At 45.5% G+C, this 17,684-nt stretch overlaps 1 protein-coding gene across 2 annotated transcripts in view; it reads right to left on the bottom strand.

The window, feature by feature from the left end:
- The window catches only part of LOC134337252 (calponin-2-like), a 33,752-nt gene that overhangs the window by 8,527 nt on the left and 7,541 nt on the right, over positions 1–17,684 (bottom strand). The window contains exons 1-2 of one of the 2 annotated variants that reach the window (XM_063032102.1): positions 17,583–17,621; positions 3,491–3,612 (exon numbers count right to left, since the gene is read on the bottom strand). In XM_063032102.1, the coding sequence (XP_062888172.1) occupies positions 3,491–3,612; positions 17,583–17,606 (146 nt within the window). In that variant the 5' untranslated portion in view covers positions 17,607–17,621. Of the gene's footprint in view, positions 1–3,490; positions 3,613–17,582; positions 17,622–17,684 lie in introns of those variants that run through there. The other variant, XM_063032103.1, reaches the window with a different exon arrangement.

The raw sequence follows: 17,684 nt of genomic DNA, 5'->3' as shown, positions 1-17,684 counted from the left end.
CTGGACTGGAAAAGAAGGGGCCAGTAGCCAAAATAAGATTTGGGGTGGGGAGGGTGTACAAGCTGGTAGATGATAGATGAGACCAAATGGGAGGAAACAGGGGTGGGTGGGAGCCACAACCTATACATACATAACTTAATTCAATAACACCAAAATGCCAACCATGTCACGGCAACTCAAACAAATATACAGTACAGGTGTATATTTCAAAAAAAGTCAAAAAAAAACCCACCAGTACACACACCCACTCCCAAGATCAATGTAGAAAGGTTTGTGTGTGTAGGATTTTTGTTCACAGGTTGCCTATTTCCACTCAGGTCAAAACTACATCTAAAAATACTTACGAGTGAAAAGTTTCAGAATGAATACATGTAGCTGCTTGGTATTTAGCAGCGGGCATCAAATAGCATGATGTCATTGCATCTCTAAGCTTGGAAATTCCTGCAAAATATAATGTCACTTACGACTATTATTGATCCACTGACAGATAGGCTTCACTGATGATTGCAAGTCACTCACCAATCATCTCACTCTTTGGTCTCTGGTCTAATTAAGGCAGGAAGAGGGGCAGGGATGAAAAATGCCTACAAGTTCCAAATTACTCTCGCCGTTTCTCCCAGATTGAAAGTTCCAGATCATCCTCGTAATCAAATTAAGATTAGGTTTATATGTCAGATGTACATAGACATACTGTGAAGCACACTGTTTGCGTCAATGACCAACACAGTCTGAGGATTGGCTGGTGCGGCACGCAAGTGTTGCCACTCTTCCAGTGCTAGCATAGCATGCCCAGACCTCACCAATCATAACCGTACATCTTTGGAATGGGGGAAGGATCCCAAGACCTGGAGGAAACCCACACGGTCATGGGGCGGGGCGGGGGGGGGGAATGTACAGACTCCTGACAGGCAGTGGTAGGAACTGAACCCTGATTGGTGATCGCGGACGCTGTAGTGATGCTCTGACTGCTACACTGCTGTGCTACCTCAGTTGAGAACCTGTCAGATTCAGCTGAAGATCGTGCCGGGTTCACACGGAGAAATGTCAGCTGAACAGTGCAGCAGGGAACGGAAAGGATTTGCCGTTTCCTCCCACAGTGCCTTCTTTAGATAAACTATCAGGCCTTAAGGAGAGTTTGTGGATGTCACGTTGGGTTTATATTTGTAGCCAGGGACTTTAGAAATCAGGTGCTAACCATCCCCTCCCCTAAATTAGCTGAAAATATCAGGCTAATTGGTCTGCAATAGAGGGATGATCATCACCAAAAATTATCCGTACTTGACCCAACAAATGCCCGAAAGCACACTGCAGCCAAGTAATACTTTTGAAATGCAAACATAGACAGAAGGACTGGCCTGTTGTACTTTCTTCTTCGACTGCCTAAATTCCACTCACAGCAGCACTAGTAAAACCACCAGCTTACACTCTAAACTGGAACAAGAGGTCCCTAATGCAGGGGCTTTACAACAATCTTCAATAACCTCCAGTGGAGTCTTGCCTGGCCCTTTAGACCACTAACTACGATAAGTGATCTGTTAAGACTAAAAAAGGCCTTTGCCCAAAATTAGGTCTCTGCTTTCACCTTGTTGATATCATGAAAACGCTGTTTGAAATCATGATTTGCAATAAAATAAATTAAATCTAGTGGAAGTTGACACTACAGGTCAAAGTGCAAGTTCAGCATAGCTATACGCTGGTCTCACGATATTCCAGCTAAACATGATTGCTCTTTACACAAGGCTTGCAAGCACATTGCTGGAGGCTAGCCACATAAACCTGACAACAATAGCTACGTTACGCTGCTGTTTATTGTTTACAACTTAGCGTTCAACACCATTATACTCTCAGTACTAATCAACAAGCTCCAAAACCTGGGCCTCCGTACCTCCCTCTGAAACTAGATTCTTGACTTCCTCATTTCGTTGTGAGATGCAGTCAGGTGTGGGTTGGAAATAACATCTCCTTCTTGCTGACAATCAACGTCGGTGCACGTCAAGGATGTGTGTTTAGACCACTGCTCTACTCTCTCTACCCCCATGACTGTGTGGTTAGGCACAGCTCAAACACCACCTGCAGGTTTGCCAACGACACGACTGTTGTTGGCAGAATTTTAGATGATGACAAGGAAGCGTACAGGAGTGAGATAGGTCAGCTGATTCAGTGGAGTCGCAACAACAATCTTGCACTCTATATCAGCATGGCCAAGGGACTGATTGTGGACTTCAGGAAGGGGAAGTCAAGGGAACACACACCAGTCCTCATCGAGGAATCAGAGGTGGAAAGGGTGAGTAGTTTCGATTTCTTGGGAGTCAATATCTCCGAAGATCTATCCTGGGCCCAATATATTGATACAACTACAAAGAAGGCACTACAGTGGCTATATTTCATTAGGAGTTGAGGAAACTAGGTATGTTACCAAAAACTCTTGAAAATTTCTACAATTGTGCTGTGGAGAGCATTCTAACTGGTTGCATCACTGTCTGGTGCGGAGGGGCCCTGCACAGGATCGGAAAAAGCTGCAGAAAGTTGCAATCTCAGCCAGCTCCATCACAGCACTAACCTCCTCAGCACTGACAAGGCAGGTCCGTCATTAAGGACCCCCACCACCCAGTACATGCCCCTTTTCATCGCTACGTCAAGGAGATGGTACAAAAGCCTGAAAGCACACACTCAATGTTTTACCAACAGTTTTGTCCCCTGCGCCATCAGATTTCTGAATGGCCAATGAACCCCTGTAAGCTACCTCACTATTTTTTGTCTTTTTTGCACTACTTATTTCACCTAATTTCATAACAAATTACCATAGGAAATAAATGCATTTCTTATTGTGATTTATATATATATATATATATATATATATATTAATATGTATTGCAATGTACTGCTGCCACAAAACAACATATTCCACACCATCTGCCAGTGATTTTAAACCTTATTCTGATTCTGGGAGGAGAACCTGAGCTAAGAAAAGCTCAAAGGGCTGAATGGCCTACACCTACATTTCTGTCTGGGATAATGAGCTAATGATTCCGGGTGTCCGAAGTGGAGAGTATCTCTGCATTCCATATTTGACATATAGATGCTTCCTTTCACTCTTCTGTGTTTTTGTACTGTCATCCAATACTAATACAAAGCCAACTCAAGTACAATGGCATGTACATACAGGTAGGAACCCGGATTCAAACAGGGGAAAACATCAGTGGTTTCGGATAGAGAGGTGGCAAGACAGAGGACAATGTCAAAAATAAATTGATGGAAATCTATGATTCTAAGTAACCATAGGGCGCAATTACAAACTTGTTACGACTCTCAGCCCCCATGTTTCAGAACACCACAATCACAACTGCTGCCCAATGGATATGGAATTAACAGTATCCTCAAGAACTGTATTCTTCGGAAACAGCAAAGCAGAGCAAATATTAGTGGTTTTGTAATTTACTATCTTGCAAAATTGCCATTGTTGACACACAAAAGGTGAAACAGTACTCACTCGCAGAGGATGACTCCGTCCTTCAGACCTTTTTGAAAGTTCTCCCCAATCTGCTTCCCAGTGATCCCCTCGATCCAGATTCGCAGTTCCTCCTCCTTCTGAATGTCATATTTCTGGGCAATCTGCAGGGAAACAGTTCTGGATCAGGGGATTGCTGGCTGAACGGCAGTGGATAGTGAGAAGAAGACAAGAAGGAAGGATGCGAGGGAGTATGTGCCTTTCAAGAATTGAGTTTGTGTGGCTAGAAATTCATTTTGAGCAAAAGGAATTCCCCCTTCTGCTTCTGAGAGAAACATTTATTAAAGCAAACACAAACCCTGAATCAATAACTAAGTCAATGGCTCAGTGGGTATTTCTATGTCACTGTGACACCCAGGTGTGAGCCATTCTCTAATCCATCAGCAGAGTAAATACGATCAAACGACAGTCCCACCACCAGATTCAGTTCCTGTATGGATCTGAATTGGTTCTGAGGTAAACCTTGTATCCAATAAGCTGTTATTCTGGGCATAGATACTAAGGATTGCATGTAATTTTGCTTCTCCCCAACCGGCCCTAAAGGCAGAACAAAGCCTCATTGTAGAAACAGGAGTCATTTCACCAGATAACCTTCAGCTTCCTTTACATTTCTGAAACGAGTACACAGTTTGCACATTGCTTCAAATTCAGGTCTACTGCAGATTCTTCATTATGTCCACACAAAGTCAACGGGTCTGCAAACCTTTGTGTTATTCCAAGGTATGAATGCCTAACATCATTGTCCAAATTACATACTTCGAGAGTTTCCCTTACTGGGAAAACTATTTCTATCCAGCATATTAACCACTATGCCACTGTCTTTGTGGAAGCGGTCGAAAGAAATGTGGAACTCAGAATGCACACTGATTTCATTCACTAACCACACGGACCTAACTTTGCAGATTCCTATTCTTGGTCAATTGCAAGAATAAGCTTATTTCCTTATGAACAGAAGGACTGATTTTTCACCCATCAAGTTCATGCCAATTCTAGGAGCAATTAATATTCCCAGTAACATATTCCTCCCGCATTCCCTGTAACCTATTCTTCCCTCACTCCCCATTAAATTCCCCAAATTCTGCCACTTACCTTCAGGCTACAGTGGTCAATTAACCTAACAACCCATCTGTCTCTGTGTTAAGCAAGTGAAATAGAACTGCCAAGTGAACAAGCACACGGTCACAGGGAAGCTATGCCAACGTTAACAACTCTGTAATTTTCTACCCTGGTGGGTGATGGAAGCTGGATGGGAGGCATTTAAAGTGGAGGAGGATAAATATTTGATTGATTGAGTAATTGCGGGGTTGGAAAAACCTGACAGAAGAGGAGTTGAGGCCAGTATAGATCAGCCATGATCGGAGTGTGTAGGTAGGCTTGAAAGGCCTGTGGTCTTCTCCTGTTCCTTTTCTCTTATGATCTTGTGTGCTCTGAATTATCAGTTTAAATTCTAGACTTGTCTTTCAGCTTAGGGCAAGAACAAACACAAGAATAAGCTGGTACATTCACAACATTCACAAACTACCAATACTGGAATTCACTGGAATTCAGAAGGATTGGGCGGGGGGGGGATCTCATTGAAACCTTTCGAATGTTGAAAGGTCAAGACAGAGTAGATCTGGAAAGGATGTTTCCCATGCTGGGAGAGTCTAGGACAGGGGTAGGCAAACTTAAGCACAAATGATTTTCTAGCATGCGTTATTCATTAATTTGAGGCAAAACATAACTAGATGTATTTAAGTGGATAATTCACATATTTCAAGTTTTCTATGCATTTATCTGGCCCACCATCCGCTCTTTAATACGCGATCCGGCCCACAGAGGCAAAAAGGTTGCCGACCCCTGGTCTAGGACAAGAGGGCACAGCCTCAATTACCACAGGCAGCTGTGGAGGCCAGGTCGTTGGGTGTATTTAAGACAGAGGTTGATAGGTTCTTGATTGGACATGGCATCAAAGGTTACGGGGAGAAGGCCGGGAACTGGGGTCGAGGAAGAGGAGAAAAATAAAGGATCAGCCATGATTGAATGCAGGGCAGACTTGATGGGCCAGATGACCTAATTCTGCTCCTATGCCTCATGGTCTAATACGGGTGGCCCCCATGTTATGGGAAGGTTGCATTCTTAGAAGACACTTGCTGGTGCAATTTTCCATAAAGCAAGGTCAAGGTTACCAGTGAGCTTACCTACAAGCTGAAAAAAGGATTGTATTTGTTTATTTCTATTACCATCTAAATTCAGTGAGAGCGAGTTTCATTTCGTGTCTCAGGTTTGTAAATTCTGCATGAGCATATTTCTGTTACCTGAAGAGCCGTAACGTGTGGTTCACCTTTACAGTTACAAAGCGCAGCGCAACTCTGATAATCTGGTACGCCAGGATTTTGGTGCAGACTTTCCAAACGATCAGATCTTAGTTTATTAATGCTCCAACAGACCTCTCATTTGCAATGAGATCTCAGAGTACCAACGTGGGAACAGAAGCCCAGTGAGTGTGCAACGTGAGCAGCATGTATCACCTAGCAAGCCAGGTGACTGGAGGGCAAATAGTTTTACTGAGCTATATGAAATACAACTAAACAACTTCCGCTCTATTTCCCGTAGTTCAATGATGTGATGCACTGCCTGCTGTGGAACTGGAGGATTCCAGATCTATTCTGACTTGTTGATATGCTGGTCACCACTAGAGGGTCATTACAGCTGACCTTCCCCACACTGAGAGGTGCTTGCTTCTGATGTACGGAGAAAATCAGGGCTCCATTCTCTAGTAACGGGGTGGGGGGAAACTGCTCACAGAAAGAAAGAGAAGATGCTACTGATCTTTGTCCCTCGTTTTAGTTGGTAAATTTTGGGCAAAATGCCACTGAGCTGATAGTTTTTTTTTAAAACACCGTAAAATAGCAATAGAGAATGCTGGATTATTGAGTAGCATTGTGTGAAATGTAAACAGTTAAATTGATCTAAAACTGATTAAGAAAATTTACTGGCAAATTGAGACATCATACTCATTTGGTGCAAAACAACTGATAAATTCTACTTTTGGAACAACTTTTTTATATTACACAGAGACTGTTGGAGCGAGTCCTGTGGAATTTGGCCAAGTACAAGATTAGATTGGGCAACAGTGAAGGTCAGTCAGTCTACCAACACCCCGGGCTCAGCTCACAGCTGGGCAGTGGCTTTTTGGTAGAGACACTACAGAACACCGCAGGTTCCTTTTAATTCATTCATTGGTGACTTGTGCTACTGTTAAACTTAATTGTCAACACATGACAGGATATGAATGTCACTTGTTATTTACTTTCTGATTGTCTTTTTCCCAGACCCTTGCTTGTTTCCCACCACAGCTCTACTTAACGTTATCAGTTAACATTGACAATGTCCGTTCTCTTGTCAGTCATTAACCTTCATTAAGAGATGTTGTTGAAAATAACATGGATTGTTTTCGGCTTGAATGTGAATTTTATGGAAGGTTCTTAGTGTTATCGAAGTACCCTTGTTATACTAAATGAATTCTCATCTGATGTCTTCTACCTCCACTGTCTGGATCAACAGGCATGTAGTTAGTACAACAATCAGCTCATTTTATTCACCATAGGGAGCTCTGAGTGCTTTATCTAAACAGATAAAGTTTCACACACAAAATGCTGGAGGAACCCAGCAAGTCTGGCAGCATCTATGGAGGAGAATTAACAGTTGACAATTCAGGCTGAGATCCTTCAACAGGACTAGAAAGGAAGGGGACAGAAATCAGATTAAGTGGGGGGGGGGAGGAGTGCAAGTGGCAGGTTCTAGCTGAAACCAGGTGAGGGGGAAAGTGGAATCGAGTAAAAGGCAGGAGGAGATAGGTGGAAGAGGTAAGGGGCTGAAGAAAGACTATAATAAGCAGAGTCATCACTCGGGTCGAGTATAATGGGTTGTCTATCGGTGGGGTCCTCAGAAGACTGTAGAAGTCATTCTGGGATCCACATATCCATTCCTTCAATGGAGAATGCATGGGTGTGACTTTGTTTAACATGGAGAGACCCATACACAGGCGGCCACCACACGGTCCTTGACAGGTCAGGGTCAGAGTCCACTGGCATGGAGTGTAAGGTGACTGGGGACCTTTCACTGCTGCAGCCTTCAGCTGTTGTGATGGCTCATCATCTTCTACCAGCTCCACCACTGAGGTCTTGGTTGGATTGCTCTGTGTCTAATCTTTCTGCCCGTGGGTGACCCTACCAGAGACTAAGCGCCTGATGGCTAAACTCCAAACAGCGTCACTCCAGGGTCTCAGAAATACCCAGGCCTCTCCACAACCAAGTCATTATCCTGGGAAAAGAAAATGGTAGAGGTCAGTGGGCCATGAAAGAAATGAAAGGAGGAAGGGAACCAGAGGGAGGTGATGGGCAGCTGAGGAGAAGAAGGGGTGAGAGGGGAACCACAATGGAAAAAGGAAAAAGAGAAGGAGGAATAACTAATGGATGTTTGAGAAGTTGTGGCACGTGCCATCCTGTGGTGGAGTCAACTCGAGTGGAATATGAGATGTTGCTCTTGCAACTCACAGCAGCAGTACAGGAGCACATGGACAGGCATGTCAGAAAGGGAATGGGAGAAACCAGTACACACAATTAGTACAGTTACCAATTATACAATCATTTAGCTAATTATTTTCCACGCCTGGGGTAGGCTTCACACCAGGAGCAATACCTTGGGAGATTTACCTGAATTTAAGGTTGCAAATGCAAAACAGTATAATTTGCTGCAGTTCTTCCTACAAAACTAGAAAGAAACTAGGAAGATGTGTGGAGATGACCTTCTATCGGATACGGAATGGAAGGATAAAGACCAAATATGTGCAGATGAATTACTTTAAGTTGGTACCATGCTCGGCACAAAAATCGTTAGCTGAAGGGCCTGTTACTGTGTTCTATGACAGCTCTTGGCCCTGGATGCAACAGATGTGAGCGCTGAGACGGATATCATGTCAAAAAAATTCCATCCATGGAATTCTTTTGCATGTCCATGCCACTTCCCAAATCCAACGAGGATATCCGCAAGGACAAAAACAAGTACATGGAAACACCATTGCCTGCAGACCACACCCAAAGTCGCAGAACACCTTCCTCTGTGATATTGTAGGAATCTTTTAACCATCCAAGCTGCATTGTTCAATATGATTATTCAGTATCACCTTTGTAGAATGAAGAAACAGCTAACAAGTTTGACTGACTAATGATACCTATTTCCCAAAGGTAAATTTAAGGGGCCATCCCTCTTTAGAGTGAGAAGATATGTGGTATTGATTAGATAAAGATAAATTACTTGTTCTGTATTTGTGAAGGACCTGAAATCCCTGTAGGTTGACTCTTTCTATACCAGATATTGAGCTGGCTGTCAAGGTCTGAGGGGCCACATGAAGACAGGTGCTTGCGTTAGATTCTGAGGGGCCTGTGACTCAAGCCTCAAGCATGAACACAAGTTCTTAGAGGGGAAATTTTAAAGTAATTGAATGGATGTTGATGCTGAATGCCACATTCTGGAGAGATTTAGACAAAGCAAAACTTGGCAGCTGTTGAAAGCTTATTCTGCAAAACAAAGCAGAAGAAAATGAAAAACGGAGGGAAATAATCCGAATGCAAGTGAAATGAGCGATTCTCCCAGCCTTCACCAAACCCCTTATAGATACTGTGGATCTTACACTTGCAAGGGAAAGAATATGCACCTATTACACGTGGATGGAGATTATTAAAAGCTGCAGTGCTTTCTCAAACGGGTAAGATATCAATCTCACCGAGAGGTGGGCAAGAGTTTGAAATCCTCTGGCCTACACATTGTGCTGTCCCTATGCTTCATGTAAATTCAACACAAAAAAAAATTCATTTGAATTTGATATGAACCACCCTTCAGTTTGTGCAATCTGATTTTTATCAGTCAAGAGACAGATTATTTCATATGCAAATTTCCCTAGTGTAAAGTGAAACGCCTGGACGGAGATTCTGTATCTTAAAAATTACATTTTAAAAATCAAATGCAGGATGCTGCTGACTCTTGTAAATCAAGATCACTGAACACAGAAAACCTGCAGCACAATACAGGCCCTTCGGCCCACAATGCTGGGCCGAACATGTTCTTACCTTAGAAATTACCTAGGGTTACCCAGAGCTCTCTATTTTTCTAAGCTCCATGTACCTATCCAGGAGTCTCTTAAAAGACCCTATTGTATCTGCCTCCACCACCGTTGCTGACGGTCTATTCCATGCACTCACCACTCTCTGTGTAAAAAAATTACCCGACATATTCTCTGTACCTACTTCCAAGCAGCTTAAAACTGTGCCCTCTCATGTTAGCCATTTCCACACTGGGAAAAAGCCTCTGACCATCCACAGGATCAATGCCTCTCATCATCTTATGGTTGGTTGGTTTGGTTGTTCATCCATCGTTGTCAATGAAGACCTCGACACCATTATGATGATGGTCTCGACATCTTATACACCTTTATCGGATCACCTCTCATCCTCCGTCACTCCGAGGAGAAAAGGCCAAGTTCACTCAACCTATTCTCATAAGGCATGCTCCCCAATCCAGGCAACATCTTTGTAAATCTCCTCGGCACCTTTTATATAGTTACCACATCCTTCCTGTAGTGAGGCGACCAGAACTGAGCACAGTACTCCAAGTGGGGTCTGACCAGGGTCCTATATAGCTGTATCATACTGAAGAGTAAACAGAAGCTTGGGTTAAGAGCCTGCCGATTTCAAAAGGTAGAGAAAAAAGGGTCGAGGAATTACAGATAAGAAAGAATGAATTGAGAGTGAAAAAAACACGTGACAAACTTCAACTTCGAAACTGTGAGGTGGGTGGGTTTGGAGGCTGTGGTAGGAGTGCATTGACATTTGGCAGGAAGTTGTACTTGAACAGGGTCTGGAACATGGTGTCTGGAACTTAGCAAAGTCAGATATGATGATGAATGTTGCCACAAAACTGAGGGCACATCCATGTAATATGAGAGCAGCATTACCTCACCCATCTATCACACACAGTTCGCGTTGAATAGATCACCTGACATATTCTCCCTCCCTCCAGAAAGCATCTAGAAAACTCCTGTGTTTGACAATGAATAACTTTCACCATAGATAATTGTTTGGAGATTCACCAAAGAGTTTAAACTGCAAACACTACTCCATACTTGAGAGTGATCCACACTGAACTAAAAACAGATCTTTGCTTAACATTATTCAAGCAGAAGCAAGAATTTCCCTGTGTTAAAGGAAATTTAGCACAGCTTTTGTAAAATGGAGAATGTCATGAATGTTTCCATTTTGTGATTAAGGCACCAGATATGATGAGCCAAGAGGGCCTGGGGTTAGCCTTCAAATAACATGTTCAGTCACATTTACACCTAACAGAAGAATCCCCTAACACTGGGAAAGTACTGCGCCATCCCTAGAGTACAGAGAAAAGTCGAGGGAGATTTGAGAAAGAAATTCCCGGGGAACAAGACCCAAACATCTGAAGAAACTGCATCTAATGGTGGAACAATGGAAAATGGGGAAGATGTAGATTCCTGACTGTAGGAAGAACAAATTCTATCAGATTCCTGATCTTTATACCCTGTTCAAGCAACAATTCCAGGTTTCAGGTGAAGGCACAGCTGACTGAAGGCAGCTCCTCGGGAAAAGCTGCCTGAGCAAAAGAAAGGTGTTGAACCTCCACTGGTCCATTCCACTACCTCTTTCATTCTTCAGCCCTTGTACCGTTTCCAAGTTTAAGTAATTCATTACTGCATTGAACATGCTGGGATCCTGGCCGGAACATATTGTTGAAAGGGAATTTACACTATGCAGTGACAACCAAAGCCCCTGGATCTCAAACCAATCAGTAAATTCCCACAGCCCCTCTGAAGGTTAGCCTCCACTGCACAATGAACAAGAGAATTTCCCTCCCTCCCTTCCTTCAGTACATTGTAGGTCTGAGCCATATAGAGCTGAGAAGCATAAAATATACTCAGTGTACTTTATTAGGTACCTCCTCTACCTTATAAAGTGGTCACTAAGTGTATATTCATGGCCCATCCACTTCAAGGTTTGACGTATTGTGTGATCAGAGATGCTCTTCTGCACTCTGCTGTGGGAATACATGGTTATTTGAGTTACTGTCACCTTCCTGTCAGCTTGAACCAGTCTGGCCATTCTCCTCTGACCTCTCTCATTAACAAGGCTCACTGGATTTTTTTTGTAAACTCCAGAGACTGTTATGCAAGAAATATCCAAAGACCAGCAGTTTCTGAAATATCAGCCACACTGAATGGCGCCATGAATTGTTCCACAGTCAAAGTCACTTGGATGATATTTCTTCTCCATTCAGATACTTGCTCTGAACTTCCAAACCACATCTGCATGCTTTCGTGCATTGAGTTGCACATGATTGGCTGATTAGATAGATGCATTAATGAGGTGTACGGGTATACCTAATAAATTGTCCACCAAGTGGAAAACGCTGCCATCAACCACAGTCTATGGTGGTAAAGTGGGTGTTTTTTTTTTAAAAAAAAGGGCTTCTGATTCTAATCTAGGTTTACTGGTTCCTAAAGGACCTTTGTGAAGAAAATGGAAGGACAGGAGCAGGCTTGGTCATGTTCACTCCCAGTCTCTCTTCAAGTCAGTGATCCAGCTCTTACTGCCTGAGCTTATACAACCAATGTCTGCATAACTGCTGATTACTCACCCTGGAACTCTACCAAAAGTGAGAATGAAAGAGCACCCAAAAACAGACTACAAAGAATAGAACTGCTGATGCTGGAGATCCTAAAAAAAAAGAAATTGCTAGAAACACTCAACAAATCTGTCAACATCTGTAGAGAAGGGACAGGTCAAAAATCCTTCGTCAATTCTCATTTCATATTTCCCAAAGAGAAGAAACCATTCAGATAATCAAATCTGTCAGAGCTATCCCATTTCCCACTTATTTCCCAGTCCCCCTCTCCCTCTCTCTTGCCCAACAACTCCACGCCAATTTTCCTTTAATCTGTCTACACTAGGAACAATTTATAAAGTTGAGCCTGCACATCTTTGAGAAGGGGAAGGCAACTGGAAAATCTGAGGGGAAAGCCACGTTGTCACTGGAGAATTTGAAAAATTCCACATCCAGGGTACCCAAGGCCAGGACTGAACTACATTCCCAGCTGCCAAGGTGTCAATGAAGGGCCTTCAGTCTGAAATGTTGACTTCTTTCCTTTCCATTGATGTTGCCTAATTTATTTTGAGATACAGCAGGTAACAGGCCCTTTGGCCCGAGAAGCCACACTGGCCTCCAACCCATCTGCCATAAACTATGACTTTCCCCCAGTTCCTAACAAATCCCTGTTCGCAGTCACACTCAATATTTGCTACTAGGCATGGAATATCGATTATAAACCAAAATTTGTGATTCTTTTTACCAAAATATACTTTATTCAAAAATAAAATTATGTACAATAAACCATTCAATGTCTGTCAATCCTTTACAGATGTTTCCATTACTGTCTATACATTTCTACACTTTTAGCCACCCATGTGGCACTCTGTTGTTTCATCTTTCCACAACATTGTTGAGGGGTATACTCCCCACCACCCGCCCCTTTCCACTCCCGTGGGAGAAGAACCCTAAACTGTGGTCCTTCCCCACCGGGCCTTTGCGGTGACTGCACCAAGTTTGAATGCGTCCCTCAGCACATACTCCTGCAGCCGAGAATGTGCCAGTCGGCAGCATTCTCCCATGGACATCTCCATGTGCTGGTAGATCATCGTTTCGGGCCGACCAAAGAGCGTCTTTCACTGAGTTGATGATCTGCCAGCAGCACACGATGTTGGTCTCCATGTCCGTCACAGCCCGTAGATCAGAGAGTCCTCTGTTACGCAGCTGCTGGGGATGAAACATGACACTAGCCCGTCCATCCTCCTCCACACCCTCTTTGCGAACTGACAGTGTGCGAAGAGGTGGGTCACAGACTCCTTCTCACTGCAGTCCTCCCGTGGGCAGTGGGGTGTGGAGACAACATCCCAGGCGTACAGGAGGGATCTGACTGGGAGAGCCCCTCTCACCGCCAGCCAGGCAAGGTCTTGGTGCCTGTTGGTGAGATCTGGTGATGAGGTATTTTGCCAGATGAACTGGACGGTCTGCTCGGGGAACCACCCCACTGTGTCCATCACGTCCTTCTCCTGCAGCGCCTGCAGGACATTACGTGCTGACCACTGCCTGATGGCCCTGTGGTCAAAGCCGTTGTCCTGGAAGAACTTGTCTACGAAGGACAGGTATGGCGGCAACGACCAGCTGACTGGGGCGTTGCGCGGTAGTGGGGCCAGACCCATCTTTCGTAGCCAGGGCGACAGGTAGAACCTGGGCACATAGTGGTACTTGGTGCCCACATATCTGGGTTCTACACTCAACCTGATGCAGCCACACACGAAGCTGGCCATCAGGGTGAGGGCGACTTTGGGGACATTCTTGCCCCCATTGTCCAGGGGACTTGTGCATGACGGCCCGTCTGGCCCGCTCCATCTTGGATCCCCAGACGAATCTGAAGACAGCTCGAGTGATTTCCGAGCTGTAGGAGTGGGGGGGACAGGCCACACCTGCACCAAGTACAGCAGCCCTGAGAGCAGCTCACACCTGATGACCAGGTTCTTGCCCGTTATCGAAAGGGAGCGCCCTCCCCACAGTCCCAGTTTCTGTTTCACCTTGGCAGTCCACTCCTGCCAGTTCTTGTTGCATGCCTCGGCCCCTCCGAACCAGATCCCCAACACCTTCACGTGATCAGACCTAATGGTGAAGAGGACACTGGATTGGTCAGGCCAGTTGCCGAAGAGCATGGCTTCATTCTTCGTGCGGTTGACCCTGGCCCCCGACGCTAGCTCAAACTGTTCACAGATGCTAATCAGCCTGTGAACTGACCTCAGATCAGAGCAGAAGATGGTGACATCGTTGACGTACAGGGAGGTTTTCACTTGGGTCCCTCCGCTCCTGGCAGCGTCAACCCTCTTATGCCCTCATCCCTCCTGATGGCTTCTGCAAAGGGTTCAATGCAGCAGACAAACAAGACAGGGGAGAGGGGGCAGCCCTGCCTGACTCCCAGACCTGATGGGGAAGCTGTCTGTTTCCCACCCGTTGACCTGGACTGCACTACGGATGTCTCTGTAGAGCAGTCTGATCCAATTCCGAATTCCCTCCCCAAATCCCATTTTGGAGAGCACGTCCACCATGTACGTGTGCGATATCCTGTCGAAGGCTTTCTCCTGGTCCAAGCTGACCAGGCAGGTGTTCACCCCTCTGTCCTGCACGTTGGCGATGGTGTCCCTCAGCAGCGCAAGGCTGTTCGAGATCTTCCTGCCCGATACAGCACAGGCTTGGTCCGGGTGGATCACCTGTCCCAGAGCAGACTTGACTCTATTGGCGATAGCCTTGGACAGGATCTTGTAGTCCACATTCAGGAGAGAGATGGGCCTCCAATTCCTAATGTCCTCCCTTTTCCCCTTCTGCTTGTAGATGAGGGTGATGATGCCCTTCCTCATGGATTCTGACATGCTGCCGGCCAGAAGCATAGCGTTGTACACTTCCAGCAGGTCAGGGCCCATCCAGTTCCACAGAGCCGAGTACAACTCAGCCAGTAAGCCGTCGCTTCCGGGAGTCTTACTCGACTCAAAGGAACGGATGGAACCTGTCAGCTCGTCCAGGGTCAGTGGCTGATCCAGACTCTCCCACTTGCCGTCGTCTAAGACCTGCGTGATAGGCAACAGGAAGTTGCGGGAGGCTGTGGATTCTGTAGCCTTTTCGTCGTACAGACCGGCACAGAAGGACCTGCAGATCCTCAGTATGTCTGACTGCGAGGACATGACTGAGCCGTCCTCTTCCTTAAGGTTGTGGATCACAGAGCTCTCCCTGTGCACCTTCTGGAAGAAGCGTGAGCACGTCTCGTCCCGCTCCACGGTTTGGACCCTTGATTTTGGAGGATTCGACGGTGAGGTGCTGGGCTTGCCGGCCCTTCACCTCTCGCAATTCCTCCCTGACATCCACCCCCTTCGACTGCAGAAAGAGAAGCTGCGGCAACTCTGTCTGGAGTTTACACAGTTCCCTCTGCTCCTGCCTCGCTTTCTGGATACCCTTGCGGATGAAGAACCTCTTGATGTTCTCCTTGGTAGCTTCCCACCAGAGAACAGGGGAATCAAAGGCGGCTTTCAAGGCTCTCTAACCTGCGTACTCCCTCTCTAATTCCTCGATGTTCTCTGGGGTCAGCAGCTTTACATTCAGTTTCCACATCCCCCACCTGCGTTCTGGTCCTCCCGTAAGTGACAGGTGGCTCGCAGAAGGCAGTGGTCAGAGAAGAACACCAGCGTGACGTTGGTGGAGCTGACCGTGAGGGACTCTGAGAGGAAGAGGAAGTCGATCTGGGAGCGGGCTGAGCCGTCCCATCGTGTCCAGGTGGCTTGCAGCTGTGCTTCACCAGTGGGGGTGCCAAAGGCGTCGCGCAGCTTGGCTGTCTTCACCGTTTCCCTCAGGAGTCTGGAGGTACCGTCAGCCTGCCGTCGGCACCGCCGGATCGTCCAGCCGCGTCAATGGTGCAGTTGAAGTCTCCGGGATAATGCTGGTACATACACACCCAGCACCAAACCATTGGAAAAGTTATATTCATTGTCATTAGGACCACTCACCATAGCTCACTTCTCGAATACAATAGCTAAGCAAGTTTTTCATTGCACCTGTGCATACGATGATCAATACAACTTTAACTTTGAGCTTGTTGTTCTGGGGAGGGAACATCCTAGGGGATGCAATATGTTTGAATTTTATTTCCTACAATGTAAACTAATGCTTTTTTGCATGTTATTAAAAGCTGGCTTTTGTTTCTGAGGGGAGGATTTGCTACTTGGGAGCCAACATGGACCACCGCCTGTGTTGTAGTTAGCCCAGGCAACACAATTGTGTGGCGTAGCAGACGAAATAAAAGATCAAAATTACTTACGTCTCATTACAACTTAGAGGGTATCCCAAGGCACCACATAATCAATTGAGTACCTCCGAAGTTTAGTCACTAAAGTAGAAAATGCAGCATCCATCACATGCACAGGAGTTTCACAATGCGCTATGAGATAACGATCAGATGTTTATTTAACAAGGTTGGCTGAGGATAACTATCAGCCAGAGTACAGAGTGTGGGGGGGGGGCAGACCCACCCATTAGGACAGGCTGGGCCTTGCCTATTGTCTCCTTATAATGTAACATTCCTTCAGTGAACTGGAGTGCAACTCAAACCTACAGTCTTCTGACTGGAGGAAGTATGTGTTGTGACTGAGGCATGTCACAGGCTGATGTCAGTTAGGAACACCTACCTTACACAATGCAGGCTGAGGAAACTACACAGCAAGACAAAAGCAGGAAATGCTCCCTTCATAGCCAATATGTCTGCTCTCTACAGACTTGTCTGCAGGTCTGCTGGTAGAGGTAGCAAAGGGGCAGGGAGGGGGCTGTAGGTGCTAAAATTAACCTCGGTGTCACAGAAATGAGAAATCACGAAAGGAAAAACAGCCTTTTGTAGTAGAGTTTAAAAACGCAAACACGAGGAAATCTGCAGATGCTGGAAATTCAAGCAACACACACAAAATGCTGGTGGAACGCAGCAGGCCAGGCAGCATCCATAGGAAAAAGCACAGTCGACGTTTTGGGCCGAGACCCTTCGTCAGGACTAACTGAAAGAAGAGATAATAAGAGATTTGAGAGGGGAAGGGGGAGGGGGAGATCTGAAATGACTTTCAAGTCTCTTACTATCTTTTCTTTCAGTTAGTCCTGACGAAGGATCTCGGCCCGAAACGTCAACTGTACCTCTTCCTATAGATGCTGCCTGGTTTGCTGCATTCCACCAGCATTTTGTGTGTTGTTTTGTAGTAGAGTGCCCATTCAAGAGCATTATTCAAGAAGTCTTTCTGGAAGGATATTGCAATTGGGGTGATGGCGATGTGGTGGAATTACTGGTCACAATTCATTGCTGGAATCATGATGTCCTTTACCTGATAATACCTATTGGTCAGATACGTTCAGAAAGCTGCTGTAAGGTGAAGAGTTAGCTTACTTGCCAGTTGAAAGTCGCTCCCATTATGCCAGTTATTGACTGGCCCATTTGTGGGATGCAGCAGATCTTTCTCATTGGCTGCTTTGCACACCATGGCAGGGT

This window comes from Mobula hypostoma, chromosome 24 (genome assembly GCF_963921235.1).
Source record: "Mobula hypostoma chromosome 24, sMobHyp1.1, whole genome shotgun sequence".
Classification (NCBI taxonomy): domain Eukaryota; kingdom Metazoa; phylum Chordata; class Chondrichthyes; order Myliobatiformes; family Myliobatidae; genus Mobula; species Mobula hypostoma.
This window is presented reverse-complemented; position numbering and strand designations above follow the sequence as displayed.